The sequence below is a fragment of the Carassius gibelio genome, chromosome B1 (genome assembly GCF_023724105.1).
Source record: "Carassius gibelio isolate Cgi1373 ecotype wild population from Czech Republic chromosome B1, carGib1.2-hapl.c, whole genome shotgun sequence".
NCBI lineage: Eukaryota > Metazoa > Chordata > Actinopteri > Cypriniformes > Cyprinidae > Carassius > Carassius gibelio.
This window is the reverse complement of record NC_068396.1, coordinates 13980933-13998421: the sequence shown is the minus strand read 5'-3', so window position 1 is coordinate 13998421 and position 17489 is coordinate 13980933. Positions and strand designations below refer to the sequence as shown.

The 17489-nt window shown below is 34.3% G+C and overlaps 1 protein-coding gene across 1 annotated transcript; it reads left to right on the top strand.

The window, feature by feature from the left end:
* The first annotated feature begins 462 nt into the window (after positions 1 to 462).
* Positions 463 to 16047, top strand: LOC127949261 (transmembrane anterior posterior transformation protein 1 homolog). Its single transcript, XM_052546314.1, has 14 exons — positions 463 to 669; positions 3149 to 3279; positions 3744 to 3862; positions 5804 to 5966; positions 6044 to 6179; positions 6498 to 6595; positions 6775 to 6844; positions 7016 to 7096; positions 7183 to 7292; positions 11408 to 11467; positions 11699 to 11767; positions 12049 to 12125; positions 13261 to 13427; positions 13549 to 16047. The coding sequence occupies exons 1-14, from the start codon at positions 480 to 482 to the stop codon at positions 13779 to 13781; spliced, it is 1704 nt and encodes a 567-aa protein (XP_052402274.1). The 5' UTR covers positions 463 to 479; the 3' UTR covers positions 13782 to 16047.
* The last annotated feature ends 1442 nt before the right edge of the window (positions 16048 to 17489 follow it).

Below are 17489 nucleotides of genomic sequence, written 5' to 3'. Positions count from 1 at the left end.
TTCTTCTTTAACATAAACATATATTTTGAGAAATGAAACCAAACTGTATTGGTGACCACTGACTACAAAAAAAGCAAACAAACAAAAATACTGCGACATTTCTTGGTGAGGGTGAATAAATAATGACAGAATTTTCGTTTTTGGGTGAACTTCCCTTTTAACATTTGTGAATTTATTTTATATTATGTAATCTTATTTTGACAATGAGAAGTTGCTTTTCCGTTCTGGCTGTTTCGAGCAGCTGTGCATTGCATCTTTTTTTATGTTTGAGAATATCCATATTTTAATGTTTCTATATTTCTTAATGTTCCTATAACTTAAGAACTGTCAAAACAGATATAAGAAGAATAAAATCATTAAAACATATTTTAGAGGGGTTTGCTTTGCATGTGTGGACTATTTACCTGCTGCATTGTGGGAATTGTAGTCATGTTTAGTGACGTATGCCGTGACGCCTGAATGTTGTGTCTGCGAGGAAGATGGCGGACTCAGTAGCGGCTGGTCTCGCGGATGAAAACGATACTGAAAATGAGGATAAGGAGAGGGAGAAACGACTCTTCAGCAGCTTCAAAAAGACGGAGAAACAAGCCGCTGCGTCAGACCTTACAGAAACTCTGGGATTTTACGAGAGGAAGGCGAAATGCAAAGAGAGAAAGAGCAATGTGTCCGGTAAGAGTCACAGACAGCGGCTCTGTGCGCTGCAAACACTGTTTTAAACCTAGTGAGCTGACTAGACAGCACGTATGGGCATCATAACACACACGTTATGATAGTCTTGGAAAGCAGTGTTTGATATAAATGTTAGAACGCGTCAAAATACAGTCTAGTTAGGTGGGCAGCTCACTGCCATGCTCTTTTAAATACAGACACAGAGCTCAATGCATCAGTACTGTCTGAAGCATCATCAGTCACTAGAGCTTATTCATCTTCAACGAGATCATAAATACCAGTGTGGCCAACTTGTTTCCTGAAGTCATCACCATCATTATGACTTTGGGTGGCGTTTATTCAACAAATTAAGTAATATTGTATATTATATAAATTTTATAAAATTGCTAGTATTAAAAGTGAAAATAAAGCTGGTGTGTCATAGATCTGTTTAACATGCATATTTAGAGATATCATATTCATATATGAATGTGCATAAATCACTGGTATGTTAGTGGGTTATTAATGCAATTAAGTATAAAGCAAGGTACCGTACATGCAGGAAAACAAAAAAAGTGGGTTACACTTCACATTAGGTGTCTTTTACTGCTATATTCTTATGTCATACAAATAAATAAGATAAAATATATTCAGTACAGTGTACATATTGTGTTCATGTTGTATTACAGAACACTTTTGCTGCTGTTGAGGTAGCAAGCAATAAAGGTTAGGGACAGGTTTTATGGTATAGTTAAGGTAGGAGTTGGGTCAACAGCGTAATTATAGATTATAATTAAACTGGGGTTTGCAAACCACTGGGATTCAGGAGGGAACTGCAGGCTAGGGTGTTGTAAATAAATAAAAAGCTAATAATTTTATTATGTGAATGTAAAGAAAAAAAGAAAGGAAAAGTTATTTTTAATAGAAAAAAATATATACATCAAAACATTTTAGTTGTTTACCTGCATGTCATGTGACCATAAACCAACATCCAAGAATCATAAACATGCAAATATGTTGTTAAATATTAACTTAAAATCTCAAGGGATACTTCAAGTAAATATATGTTATGTTTTTGTAAAATTATTAAGATATTAAGTCATGTTCCATTAAGATATTTTGTAAATTTCCTATCGTAACACTATAAAAATTTAATTTTGGATAAGTAATATGCGTTGCTAAGAATTCATGTAGACAACTTCAAAGGCAATTTTCTCAGTATTTAGATTTTTTTTTTTGCATCCTCAGATTCCAGATTTTCAAATAGTTGTATCTCGACCAAATATTGTCTGACCCTAACAAATGGAAATCAATGCAAAGTTTATTCATTCACATTTCAGATGATGTATAAGTCTCAATTTCGAAAAATTGACACTTAAGACTGGTTTTGTGGTCCAGGGTCATATATATATATATATATATATATATATATATATATATAATATTTTTTTTTTCTATTTCTGTTCTTTTACTTTTGCTAAGGTCTTCTATCTTTTAGAGGTTGTCATGAAGACATGTTCATTGAATAATACATCATGTGTTCCCATTTAATGTGTTCATCCTCAAGTTTATCCTTCTCTATTACTGTTAAAAATAGAAAGTAATGTGTGTGTTGGCCACAGAACTAATTCATGATGTGTGCTGTGTATCTATCTGTCTTGGTCTTATCAACACATTTGGCCTTAGGTCAACATAAACATGCCCTAAACACAGTCCAGTACTTTCTGTTCTGCTTAAATAGAACATTCACTGCTCTCTGCTCTGCTCTGCTGTAAATCAAGTGTGTACGATCACATAACAGCTGTGTCAACTGTGTTCCTAGTCAAGCTTTTACTGCTTTAATATTATAAACATAATGCACAGAATGTGCTTATTGGGCCTTTGTGAGAAGATTGCTTAAATTAGTTCTTAGGTTTGTACAGTGATCTAGAAAATCTGGCATTTAAAAGTTTTCTTTAAACAAAGTTTTTACAAATGTAAAATAAAGAATGGATTATTTAAATGAACACCCATTTTATTTTTTGTTTTGACCTTTCTACATTATTACGATTGTAAAAGAAAAGTTTAATTTGAAACAATAAAAACAATATGAGTACTAAATAAATGTTCAAATTAAAACAGAAGTTTAAAAATAGAGCACAGTTCAAAGTATTTTGTTAATTTGCTTGTTTTAATAGTATCTTATATTGCAAAACTAAATTCTAAAATCCTTAATAAGTTGAATTTTCACAAGAGGAGACTTCTGAAAGCCACTTTAGGTTACCATTCTAACTCTCTGTATTTTATAATGGTACATGTTTTTTTGCTGTATGCATATGAAAGCAATGAACAGCAGTTAATGCTGGTACACTCGTCGTTTATTCAACCTCTTTTATTTTACCCACCGGTTTTGAGCTTTCATCCTTTACATGTCTGTGTTTACAGGATAGTGCTAAATAATGAGTAAAATGGTTTCATTGTATTGGACTGCACATTCATGTGTGTGTTTATTTGTGTGCAGATCTCTCTCTTGTAAGGTTTATCAGTGCTGAGTTGACTAGAGGATATTTTCTGGAACACAATGAGGCCAAATACACCGAGCGGAGAGAGAGGGTCTATACCTGCCTGCGTATTCCCAAAGAACTGGAGAAGGTACCAAACGCAAACGCATAGTCCATAATACACACTTACATGCCCTCATCTCTTCTGTACAGTATCCTTTATTACTCTGCGCATTAAACCTGATGTTTGATTTATGTGCCACCAAACCAATGATACACGTATGTATGTGTATATGTGGAGTGTGTCAGGGTTCTTAAAAGAATAGTTCATCCGATAATAATACCCAATTTTCCCAAACTTATCAATTTCTTTCTGTTAAACACAAAATAAGACATTTTGAAGGATGTTAGTAACCATTCACTTATATAATATGGAATAAAAAAAAAAAAGTTATAGAAGTTAATGACTACCAGAAACTGTTAAATTACCAAGAGTTTTATCTACTACTTTTATTAAACTTACTGGTGCTTTTTTAGTAATTTTTTAGCTTTTGAAGTAACATATACCACATACCACATCCAGGACATCACTGATCTCTCTCTTTCTCTCTGTAGCTGATGATGTTTGGGTTTTTCCTGTGTCTGGATGTGTTTCTGTACGTGTTCACTCTGCTGCCCCTCAGAGTGCTGCTGGCCCTGATCAGACTGCTGACACTGCCCTGCTGCGGCCTCAGGTAATACACACCCTGCTCTCACCATATGTGTGGAGGAATATTCCCTAAAGTAGTACTTTCATAATATTCTGATAATCTAACAGGTTGAAACATCTGAGCTGTCCAACTTTTTCTTTCAGTGTTTATTGCATACAAACACCCACGCACCCTTAAGACCCAAAATGATTGTGCATGTAGGTGTAGCTGCTGTTCACTGTATATTCTTCTGCCTGCAGGGCTAGTATATGCCCCTACTGCAATAAGAGCAGGTATGCAGAAAATAAATGACTGCAGCTGCTTTAAGCACACACACCCATGCGGGTATGATTGCAGCGGCTGTGTTCAAACACACATTCATACACACACACACTAGGCTTCAGTTGCCATAGCTGTCTAATTATGCACTGTTGTGCTTTGATTTCTCCCTAGACTACTAAAATCATCTGAGATCATTCATTCCCAGAGTTCTCCTGTTCTTCTTTCAGTGTTCAGGGTGTACTTGCATGATCGGTCACAAGATGGCACTATGGTCATGTTCAACCAGCGAAAGCTGTGATAGAAGGAGAAACAATACTTTAATAATATTATAATAATAATGCAGTGTGTCCTAAATAGCATCTGATAATGCAACTTCAGTAAATTGCTTTCACTGCATGCATTACAATGCCTAATGAATTATACATAATTTCTTGTAAAAAATATAATTAGCAAAAGAGTAAATAGTTGTACATACTGTTAGCACCCCAGTGTAAATACTAACAATGAGTGTGTTTTGTTTAGTAACAAGGATTTAGTAGTATATTAAAATACAATGTCATGCAAAAGTTTGGTCACTAAGGCTGCATTTATTAAAAACAAAAAAACAAAACAAAAAAAAAAACAGTAATATATATATATATATATATATATATATATATATATATATATATATATATATATATATATATATTATTATTTTTTATATATATATATATATATATATATATATATATATATATATATATATATATATATATATAAAGCCATTCTAATGCTCTAAACATTTGGTGCTAAAGAAACATTTTTTATTATCAATAGTTCTTGCAATTTATTTTTGTGGAAACCATGCCAATAGAGCAAAAATACCAGTGCACATGCTCTGTCTGCAAAGGCACTTTGACATAATTAAATTAGCTTTTTTTTGACAGCTGTCTCTGTGTAAATAACTCTTGAGCCTGTGAATGTAAAGTTTGTTATTTTGTTCTTGTCAGTAATCCAAAACAACGGATTGCTGCTCTTGGACTTTCTTGGTTGTGTTGTGAGCATTTTCAGTGCACGTGTTGTCAAATTGATAAAGTTGTTTAATTAATTTGCCAGTGCTTTATTTATTTGCTTTGCATTTAATTTTTTGGTTGTGTTGTGTGCATTTGAAGCGTGTGTTGTCAAATTGATGAAGTTGTTTTCTTAATTTGCAGGTGTTTTTTCTATTTGAGCTCTTTCGGGCACCGAGATTTCAGCATATTTATGTAAATAATTATGTGTCATACTGAAACACTCAATTATGATTGTTTTCATATTTATTACTTTATCTTTTAGTAAAGCTTGTAAAGGTATAGTTGTTAGAGAAAATAATTCCACTTGGTAAAAAATTTAATTATATTTAAATTACTTTCATTAAATGAATATATCATTTACAATAAATTAACTGTTTCGTTTAAAATATACAAAATATTTCATTGCTGTGTATGTGTTTGGGTGCATTTACACCTAGCACAAGTCATGTGTTTAGCTTGATGCATGTTCCACTGAGTGTGTGACGCAAGATCGCTAACCCAGTGGCTGTGTGTGGTAGAAGATCTAACAAATAGAAAACTGCTTTGTGATTATAATCAGTTACTATTCCATTGTGTAATATCTGTGGAGCCAATTTAACCTGAAGATGTTTGTTCTTGTTTATGTGTGTGTGTGTGTGTGTGCACGCAGTGGATCTCGTATCTTGCAGCCTGCTCAGGTGTGTGATGTTCTGAAGGGTTTCATCATGGTTTTGTGTTATTTCATGATGCATTATGTGGATTACTCCATGATGTACCACCTGATCCGGGGTCAGTCTGTCATAAAACTCTACATCATCTACAACATGCTGGAGGTACAGTATCACAACACTCACATCTGCTGCTTTTATATCAGCAGTAGTTGAATGAACGCTCTCTGTTTCTCCTCTAGGTGGCAGATCGCTTGTTTTCATCGTTCGGTCAGGATATTCTGGATGCTTTGTACTGGACTGCCACTGAACCTAAAGAGAAAAAAAGAGCTCATATAGGAGTCATTCCACATTTCTTCATGGCTGTTCTCTACGTCTGTATCCTTCACACTTGCTTTGTTTCAAATACCAAATAGTCATATGTAGATGTAAATAAAATAGCATTTTATATTGATTTGAATAATTAAATATTCAAACTAAGAATTAAAAAAAAAAAAAATTATAATTAATTTATAATATTTTGCATATATTTAAAATAATGTATGTAAAATTAATACTAATAAATACAAAACTAAAGATTTTGTTACTTCAAGTTCTGCATGAAATCCATTTAACTACACTGAAACTGCTCAGTTTTTAATTATTTAATTTTAATGTATTTTTTGTCGTGGGATACAACCTTCCTTAATAATTCAGTTCTACATGCCATTCTGATTATGGTCCAGGCCACCACTCTGAACGTGGCTTTCAATTCACACAACAAGTCACTGCTCACCATTATGATGTCCAATAATGTGAGTAAGCAACTACCCTGAGAGTAACGTTGTTGATTTGGTTAAATTCAATTAGATACACTACAAATGACCTCTTAGTTGCTATATATTACCTTAAATGAACAAACACACACACATTCATGACTCCTTTTGTATGGTTTATATTGATATATGTGTGTTTTTTTTTTTTTTTTTTGTAGTTTGTTGAGATCAAAGGAAGTGTATTCAAGAAATTTGAGAAAAACAATCTCTTCCAAATGTCCAACAGTGGTAGGTCCATATATATGTATATGTATATATAGTGTGCTGTCAAATGATTAATCTAGATTAATCGCATCCAAAAGAAAAGTTTTTATTTATGTAATATATATGAAAACATGTCTATCTCAGATTGTCTCTGATGAGTTTTCTTACTGTTCCTTTCTGTCTTTCTCACTATAGACATTAAAGAAAGATTTACACACTACACACTCTTACTAATCGTCTGTCTTAGAAACATGGAGCAGTTCTCCTGGAATCCAGGTATCCAGTTAACAACTGACTAATTTCTGAGTTTGTCCATATACATGACATTGATGCATGTATTAATCATTGTTTATTGGTTATAGATCATCTATGGGTATTGTTTCCTGATGTTTGTATGGTGATCGCCTCAGAGATAGCAGTGGATGTTGTCAAACATGCCTTCATCACAAAGTTTAATGACATTACAGCAGATGTGAGTTCAAGTTATTGTTGTATTCTTCAAAAGGTAGTGTTGTAGCTACAATATTTGAGTAACTATCATATATATATATATATATATATATATATATATATATATATATAGTACCTGTATTATTAGCTGTATTAAAAAACAGTAAATAGCGTAATATTGTGACATATTATTACAGTTTAAAAGAACTGTTTTCTATTTCTATTATTATCTAGATTGTTTTGTGTAATATCAAACAAAATTAAATAACATAAATAATAATATTTAATGATATAAAATTAAATAACAAAACCTAAGAGTTAAAAAATACACACTACTTCCTGTCTGAGTTATACATTTTCTTTCAAGATATTGAGACAACATTAGGTAAAATATGAACTAAATATGAACAACATTGAATGAACTAAAAATGAAATCCTGTAACTTGAATACAGTAGTGATTGTGGGGTACAAGGATTTTCAAGCTATACCTGATGCTATTGAAATGACAAGGCACTTATATATGTTTATCTAGAATAAACTAAAGAAAAACAGCTTGAGAACTATGACATGACCTATTTACTGTAAACCAAAGGGCTTCCCTATTCTGGAATGTTCTTTCTTTTCTTAAAACAGTCCTAGTCAAGAGGAAGTCTTTATAAAAGAGAGACAGGTTTCCTTTGGGAGTGTGTCTGAAAATCAGCACCGCTCTCAGTGTCTTGGATAACCCTGACAGATCCACTGACCCAAATCTATCAGCACACACAGGGCCAGCAGTGGAACTCTCTTTAGCAGTGGGGATGGTTTCACACTTTCTGTCCAGTGCAGGTCACCTCTGTTCACATACTCATAAGATGAAAGATAAGTGACACTTCAAACAAAAAGGTCCTTAAATATGGTCCTGATAAAACAATAGAGAGGTAAAAGATTAAATAAATAGTGGCAAAGCATGCAAAATACACTGAGGATGGGGGGTAGAGAGATATGTAATAACAGAAAGAGGAGTTACTGGCAGGGATTAAAGACAGATCTGCTTAGTTTAGGCAAGAAGATTAGTGTCACAGCATACACATGCACCCATTGCTCTCTCATATAGCATCTTTCCTAGAGGTGGACACGAGCAATTTGTATTTTCTTTATATATATATATATATATATATATATATATATATATATATATATATATATATATATATAATTTCTAGCAATTTTAACATATTCAATATGCATCTTAATGTTAATGAAATTTATTATTTATTTATTTTCATTCAGAACCAGAATTTCTACAAAAACTGTATTGTCATTAAGTACACCACTGTTCAAATGTTTGAGGTCAGTAAGATTTGTTATTTTTAAGGAAGTTTAGCAAGGGTGCATGAAATTGCTCAATAGTGACATTTGTAATGTAACAAAATAATTCTATTTGAAATAAACATTGTTGAGGAAGATGCTGTTTAGGAAGATGCAGCGTGACATTTTTGCTGGTGATGATGAGTTAAAAAGGTCTTTCATTTTAAGCTGCAGCCTCAACAGTATGTCAGCTTGGCCTGTTTCTTATGTGGCCACTGCAGCTCTGGCTAAAAACCTGTGTCACATTTCATGCTTGGTACACAGGTCTATTGTGCATCTTTGTGACACGTGAATGCCTGGATGTTATATCTCCCTGGAAAAGCACAGCTCTGTGTGAACTGGACGTGATAATGGAACTGAATTAAAATTAAATGTGGCTATTGCTACAAAAGCATCAAAATCCTGTAGTAAACTTTAAATTGCTCGGGATGAACCCGTAGCTCCTTCATGAAGTGGAATGCTCCTTTCTCTTTAAATAATCTCAACATCAGATGGACCCAATATGTCCTCTTTCCTTTTTCTCTTTATAAGAAGAGAGAGGACAAAAAATAATAATAATTCGCTCTGCTTGAAGGCTGCATTTTGTATTTGTTTGCAAAGATTTTTGTGACTGATTAATTAATATGCATGGGACTCTATGCGTGGGTTTCTATGCATGACAAATTTTTAGGATGAAAAATATGAAAAAACACATATGAAAATTTGGGACTATGTGCATAGAACTTAAGTATGCATTCCCACCATTGAAATTCTTACATTAAGTAGTGTGCAAGATCAGGGAGAAGAAGGAATCTATTCTGTTGTGGAGGGATGTAACGATTAACCGCGAGCCTGTTAAAAATCGATTCAAATATGTGACTATTCAAATCAGTTGAGATGCAAAACAAATCACGATTCAATTAGGGGTAGCAGTTCATATGAATGTATGTCTAAGGGGAACTCACTGTCTTTAGAAAAGTTTAGATGTTATTTTTTCTTTTCCTCTTAATTCCTCTATAATGCATATTAAAGTTCATAAGTGTAGCGCTGCTTTGTTTACAGCAGAAACCAAGAAATGCCTTCAGCAACACCTGCTGGCAGAGTGAATCTGTGTTTAGTTCAGCTCGTCTGCTGGAGTTTCATGCAGATATTTTTTATGTATAACTTCACAAAGCTGAAGTCAAATCATTCTGTTTTTAACTTAAAAAAGAGGACAATGGAAGCAATCAAAACCAATGAAAGAGCAATAAGCATTCAGTAGAGCACACTAGCATCAGATGCACTTCTGCAATGCAGTATAATAGAGTACTATTACTGAGGCAAGAGCCCCTTCTATGCCCATAAATGTAGAGTCTTCAAGAGCTTGTACGAAGCAGACCCTGTGAATGGTCCATTATCAGTTATTCTGTCTTTTCTACAAAAGCACTTAGATGGTGGCCATGCTTCTATGCTTAAAATGTGTGTAGCCACTATAACTATAACTTTTCATGGTGAAATTGATAATCATCTGGTAAGAATGTTTTGGTGATTAAATTCTTGAAAAGTGCAAGGAGCTGAATCCTGTCTACCCTTCCATGGTACCAACTTGGGATCTAGCTCTGGTCTTGAGAGATCTAACAGGCCTTCCATTCAAGCCACTCCAGTCAGCTACCTCAAACACACTCTCCCTTAAGACAGTACTCTTACTTACCCTCGCATCAGGTAAAAGTAAGTTGGGGACATGCACGATTTATCAGTTCATGAATCCTGCATGCAGTTTGTCCCAGGTGACTGCAGAGTTAAATAAAGGTGCTCTCAATCCTATTCAGAGCCCGGTTATAACTTTGTTTGTTCTCGCTCCAAAAGAGCCAGTCATACTATTTTTGCAGTTACTATGTTCTGTATGCATATTGCGTGTTTATTTTGAGCACTCTAGGCCCTTCAGAGCAGCTTTTTGTGTGCTTTGGCAGCCACACTAAAGGCCAGCCCGTTTTTAAGCTAAGACTGGATTGTTGATGTGATAGCTCCATCTTACAGATCTCAAAGCTCTAAATATCCTTTAGGGGTTTGAACCCACTCCACACAAGGTATGTCTCCCTCTTGGGCATGGGCAAGTGGACTGTCTGTGGAGGACATCTGCTTAGCAGCTGGATGGGTTTTGCTGAATATTTTTGCCAGATTTTACAATCTGGGTGTTTCTTTGCTATCATCTCGAGTGCAGTCAATATAGGAGAGCTAGCTTTTTATGGCAGAGGTTATCTCTAAAGCTGTTCTGTCACACATTTGATTTATTTTTTGAGCCTGTTTACATCTGGTCACTTTAGATAGCTATCCGATTGCGAAAAGACCAGGTGTAAATGCCTTCCGGTGTGAATGCATTTGGTTGTTAAAAATATTTTTGCTACCAAAGTTCAGACACTATTAAAAGTGATGTGACAGGGAAGTATTGAGAATCTATTTTTCCTACAACAGCCAATGGCCAATACAACAACATGGTTATGTAAAGCTGCTCGACCCCTCTGACATTAATTAACTTTGTCAGTCTGTCAGGTAGTCAGGTGTTAGTGAAGAAAATATTATTTATTATAAGATACTGTAAGTGTTTTCTGCTCCGCCACGTGAGTCTGAATTGAAAGTAATGAGCTAAAAGGGCCAGGACCACAAACACAGAGCGCAATCTGAGTGGTCCATTACATGAATAACTCTGATGAGTTTTTTGATGAAATCATTCTAATGAATCTTTCACTGAATTGTTAAATTTACAAATTTTATATTTGACTCTTTAATTACTGAGCCGCAAGTCATCATTACTTGTAACTGTGTGTGCACAGGTCTATAGTGAATACAGAGCGAGCTTGGCATTTGATCTGGTCAGCAGCAGACAGAAGAACGTAAGTGCATGTTCATTTATTAACATATCAGAAATCCTTTTGAAGCAAGAATCAATAATAAAGCAAGCAGTAATCGTCAGTATGTCAAATTATGTATCAAAATTATTTTAATTTCAACAAATGGTTTGTCTCTTGTTTATGGTGCTAATGACATTGACTCAGTTTGAAGAGCATTTGGTCCAGCTTGATGGATATTTATATAAGATGCTGATATTTGGGTGCGTTTTCCAGGCATACACAGACTACAGTGACAGTGTGTCTAGGCGGATGGGCTTCATTCCTCTTCCTCTTGCTCTACTGGTAACCTCCCTCCTTATTTCATAATAATCACAATACTAAATCTGTCATACAGAAAAAGGTTAAAGCAGAAACATAAATCTATTAGCAATTTGTAATTTTGCTCTTGTTAACATGCATTACTGTTCTGTTTAAAACTTAAAGTGACCGTGTTAGACTGAAAGCTGACATGTATTTACACTAGCTATATTTTTTCAAAACTTCTAAAGCCATTTACCATAAAGGAACGGTGATGTGTAGTAATGTGGTATTACAGTTATACTCATGTAGAATGTGATTGACAGTTGATCCGGGTGGTGACCAGCTCAGTGAAGATCCAGGGCTCTCTGTCCATTGTTTGTGTTGTGCTCTTCTACCTGGGGTATGAGTTCACATTTTTTTTTAATAAACTTTAGTATAGGGACCAGTTCTCACTAATAACCAGTTGCTTATTCGCATGCCTATTATTAACACATTGGCTGTTTACTAGTACTTATAAAGCACATATTCTGCATGACCATGGTCTACATCCCTAATTCTACCCAATACCTAACAACTACTTTACTAATTATTAAAAAGCAGTAAATTGAGGCAAAAGTTGTAGTTAATGGTTTGTTAGTGGTGAGAATTGGACCGTGAAATAAAGTATGACCAACTTTTTTTATTTTCAAATGTTTGGCATCGCTGTGATTTTTCTTTAAAGAAATGTATACTTTAAAATAATAAAAAATCACAGTAAAGACATTTATAATGTTGGGAATGATTTCTGTTTCAAATAAATAAAGTCCATCAAACTTTGTTCATCAAAAGAAACTGTATTTCCATGCTTCATTAAGCTGCACAACCATTTCCAACTGGGATATTAATACAAAATGTTTTTTTTTTGTGTGTTTTTTTAAGTACTAAAGTAATGGCTGCTGAAAATTCAGCCCACCGTGACAGGAATAAATTCCATAAAAAAAAAAAAAAAAAAACTGAAAACCATATTATTTTGCAATATAACTGATTTTATTCTTTTACTCTTGGCTTTGTTGAACATAAGAATCCTTTTTCAAAAAATGAACTAATCATAAAATGTGACCCTGGACCACAAAACAAAATTTTGAGATTTATACACCAATCCATTGATTGGTTTGTTAGGATTGGACAGTATTTGGTCGAGATACAACTATTTGAAAATCTGGAATCTGAGAGTGCAAAGAAAATCTAAATAGTGAGAAAGTTGCCTTTGAAGTTGTCCAAATGAATTCTTAGCAGTGCATATTACTAATCAAAAATGAAGTTTTGATATATTTACTGTAGGAAATGTACAAAATATCTTCATGGAACATGATCTTTACTCAATATTCTAATGATTCTTGCCATAAAAGAAAAATCGATAAGTTTGACCTAATTTGGCTATTGCTAAAAATATACTCCAGTGACTTGAGAATGGTTTTGTGGTCCAGGGTCACAAATTTGACCAGTGGTGTATATGATCTGAATCTGTTTGTGCGTGCTTGTGTGTGTTTATTCAGTATGATCACCCTGAAGGTGCTGAACAGTATTGTGTTGTTGGGGAAATCCTGTATGTATGTGAAAGAGGCTAATATGGAGGAGAAGCTGTTTCAAAATCCCCCCTCTGCAGCTCCCAGCAGAGTGTCCAGCAGAGCCCACCGTACCAAACACACACGCGAACCACCAGGTAACACACATGCACATCTTGTCACCCACATAATAAAGAGAAGCCTGGTAATAGACAGAAAATAGTTTGCAGAGTCAAGGTTTTGTTCTCACTAACCCATTGTGTCCGTACCCCTCTAAAGGTGAGCAAGCGGAGGAGGGCCTGTCTGCATCAGTCACCACTCAACCCACCCAAAGGGATGAATGCCCCGCCCCTCAGATCCCCACCAGCGAATCAGATCAGTTCCTCACTACACCAGATGAATCAGAAGAGAAAAGCCTTATTCAGGACGATACCGAACTTAAACACGGGGCGGCCAAAAAAGACTTGCTGGAGATTGACCGCTTTACTATCTGCGGTAACCGTATCGACTGACATTAACGCGCACCTTCAAGTTTAAGAGCGATGCCAGGTATGCACTGAAATGCCCGTCCTCTCTGCCAGCTTGATTTGTTTGACATTTGAACCTGAGCTCGTTGGAACGGGACAGCGAGAAACTGCAGGATATTTATTAATAAGCGACGCACCTAATTTATTTAAGACTTAAGCACACTTATACAACAGACAATCACACCAACACACCGTTTTAACCAATTGGATTCCACCCAGTGATGTTTCCACGCTTTCAAGAGGTTCGAGTCGAAGTCACCTTTGGATAGCAGGCAAGATCTTGGTTTGATGTCACTGTACTTACCTTTCAAAGGGGGCATCCAATTAAGAAAATGAGAGAAAGGGATGAATTGTTTTCCTAAAATACTTACTTGGAAGATTACTTGCTTTTATCCCTTCCCCTCAAAAGACTTTTAGTTTGAAATATTACCATGTTCATTGTCAGTCAATACTGAAATCTAATTACGATGTGTTCAGCAGATTTTGTTTTTGTATCTTTGAGTAAAAGCAAACAGCAGGCTAAAATACGTTTCACTATTTTATTTATTTTTAAGAGAGTTGCTTTTTCAGTTTAAATGCAGGGTTTCCATTGACGAAAAAGAATGTGTTTTGCATCGTTTGAGGTAATGACCTTTTAAAAGCCCATTGTGATACTGTGATGAAACGCATGCTTGTGATATGTCGGTTGATTGAAGTACTATATAAGTCACCATCTTAATGAAAGGATTATAGAGTTTTACAAGACAGTCGCATGGAATCAGAAAGCTGAAGTACACTTTCATAACGTGATTTGCCAGATTTTCCCTTTAAGGATGGAAAGTCTTTTTATTTTTCCCTCCTGCAAGCTCCTATTATGCATATGCCATTCCCCCTAGCATATCAGATGAACAATCGTACATTGGTGCTGATGTTGGGAGCAGATGAAAAATAGTCAATTACCAACATTCCAAAAGTCAGACTTTTGACCAAAGCAAAGTTGAATATACAACCTTTTGCTAATATCTTTATAGTGTATTTAAAAAGACCTGTTGGCCGATTTACAAGACGATAAGCATCAGAATCCATTAATGTAAGTTGATAACAATGAGCTTCATAATCAACTTAACATAAGATAACAGTGACTTTTTGTGAAAGCCCATGATTAGTAATAATGCATCATGTATAGTGCTTACAGAACTTATTGGAGTGCTTTTTCATCATAGACAATAATGTTTTATACATTTGCTTAACATGGACCACACTGTCTTAAAGGTTTGTTTTTTTGTTGTTGTTGCTGTTTTTTTTTTTGTGATCCACTAATGTTTCTTAGTAGTACATGAGGTTAGAATTTAAGTTTCTTTTTTCAGCAATGGCAACATGTATTGTTTTTATTTTCATTTTTGACTGATTTTGAATTTTGTATTTCTTGTATTAAGAATGTGTGGCTGAAATTGCTTTGCTTTGTAATATCATTAAGGTGGCATTCAATCTGACAATTTAAACTCAAGTCAGCATGTCGGCATTCGGCATAAAGGCCGTCATATTGTATAAGGTGCTCAGTTTTTAAAAAACAAAAGGTTGATTTAATTTATGGTTTAGAAATGTATTAAGAGAAAATATCGACTATGCCAAGGAAATGTTTACCCTCAGTTATCACACTAATGCAAACTCTGAATCACACTTTTCAGAACCTCTTCAGAAGCATTCACTGGACTTAAACTGGCAAAATTATATCATAGAGCATTTCTTATTGTTTTTGCATTTGAAACACTGATATTAGAAATACTTTTGCTTATTTTATAACGAAAGAGACCATTATAAGCAAATGTTTGGCTTTGTTGTGGTTTACAATATAACTGCCTGTGCATTCCCAGGTTCAGTCACCTTTGGACTCTTGAAATGAGGCTAAAGCTTGACTGCAATTGATATGGATCGGTACTCAACAGCATGATTTTGCTGGACAGAACCTTTCTAATTCATACTTAAATTAATTTGGAAAAAAGATCCAACCTCTCAAGTTCTTTCCATACTGCTGGAGTTCACTGCGGTGTTTTCTTTCTTCTTTTTTTTTTTCACTGGTCAATATCAGGTTTTTTTGTTTTTGATGTTTTTTTGTACCCAGATCGGCTTCAGCATCCAAGGTTCTAACAAACTTTTTTTTCCATGTTGAAACGGAAGAGGACCGATGGTCAAATCTCTTGTATGGGATGTTTCAGAGACAGAATTAGGGAGAGGATTCAGGGTGTTGTGTTAATTAAAGTTTTGTTTTGTACATTTGTTGTTGTTGTTGTTGTTTGTTTAAAGTGAATCCCCAATATACATTTTAATTTTATTGTTTCACAAGACACCAGATGTTAATTTATATAACGTTCCAGTGCTCACCCCACTAAAATGAAAACATGATTATTAACTACAATATTATATCATATAGTTTTACACTTTTGATTATATATATATATATATACACACACACACACACACACACACACATATATATATATATATATACAATAACATAAATATTAATATACAAATAAACTTGTAATCGGGTGCTGTAACCAGTTACAGGCATGCAAACTTTGGATTAAAACTTGTAAAGTGCTTCGTCCCATTTTTGAATGATCACCATTGGCACATAATGCCACTGTCACAACACATCATGCCACATCTAACGCAACAGAGTGATTTTTTTTTTCCTATGGCAGGACACCTCTAAACGTCACGTGCACAGGTGATGTCCTGAAAACATTGTTCAAACACTCTTACTTATAAAGGTACAGATTTTTTTTTGCACATTCAGACCAACTTTCTGAACGAAGCTTTATTGATTAAAATGGAAAAGAAACACTGGGAAACTAATATTTTCTGTTGAACTTTTCACTATGTCTTTTTATAGCTTTTCAATTCTATTGATTATTCTTTTAACTGTCCTCTAAAATGTAGGTTAAATTTGGGCAGATCCTAACAGTCACTAGAACTGTGTGGTTTGAGTGGTGGCGAATGCATGAGGTGATGGAGTTGTCTAGGACCAAATTAAATCAATCCTCTGTGACCCCAGTTCAAAAATAGTTTCCTAAAGATTATGTAACACTAAACTGATCTGTTCTAAAACTATAGAGATCTAAACACTAAACCGATTGAGATTATGACTTGGAATGTGATCACAGAATGAATGAATACCACTATGAGACAAGTCTATTTAAAGCTGGATTAGAAATCTCAAATACTTAGGCTAAACAAAATCTCTAGAAGGCTCTCTAATGCTGAGTTAGAGAAAAAAAAGTTTTTTTTTTCCTGTATTTACTATTTAGTTTATATTTACTATTTTTTTACTTTCATAACAGCATGCTTGAATGAACAAAGCATACTGTCAAAAACAGATAAAATAACTGTACAATGTTTGTTCAGGTATTTAAAAATTCTAAGAAATTTTAAGGTTTAAACTGTGTTTTGACTTTTAGACCCCACCACTTACATAAACTATGTAATTTTGAAGGTACAATATAACTACAAAAAATACAGGTGCATCTCAATAAATTAGAATGTCATGGAAAAGTTAATATACATATATATATATATATATATATATATATATATATATATATATATATATATATATATATGGTAGGGGTTCCTTTTGCTTTAATCACTGCCTCAATTCGGCGTGGCATGGAGGTGATCAGTTTGTGGCACTGCTGAGGTGGTATGGAAGCC

Coding starts and splice junctions, on each gene's coding strand:
- LOC127949261 (XM_052546314.1), top strand. CDS start 480: ATGGCGGACTCAGTAGCGGCTGGTCTCGCGGATGAAAACGATACTGAA. Junction 7,097..7,182: donor GCAGTTCTCCTGGAATCCAG/GTATCCAGTTAA, acceptor TATTGGTTATAG/ATCATCTATGGGTATTGTTT. Junction 13,428..13,548: donor ACACACACGCGAACCACCAG/GTAACACACATG, acceptor ACCCCTCTAAAG/GTGAGCAAGCGGAGGAGGGC.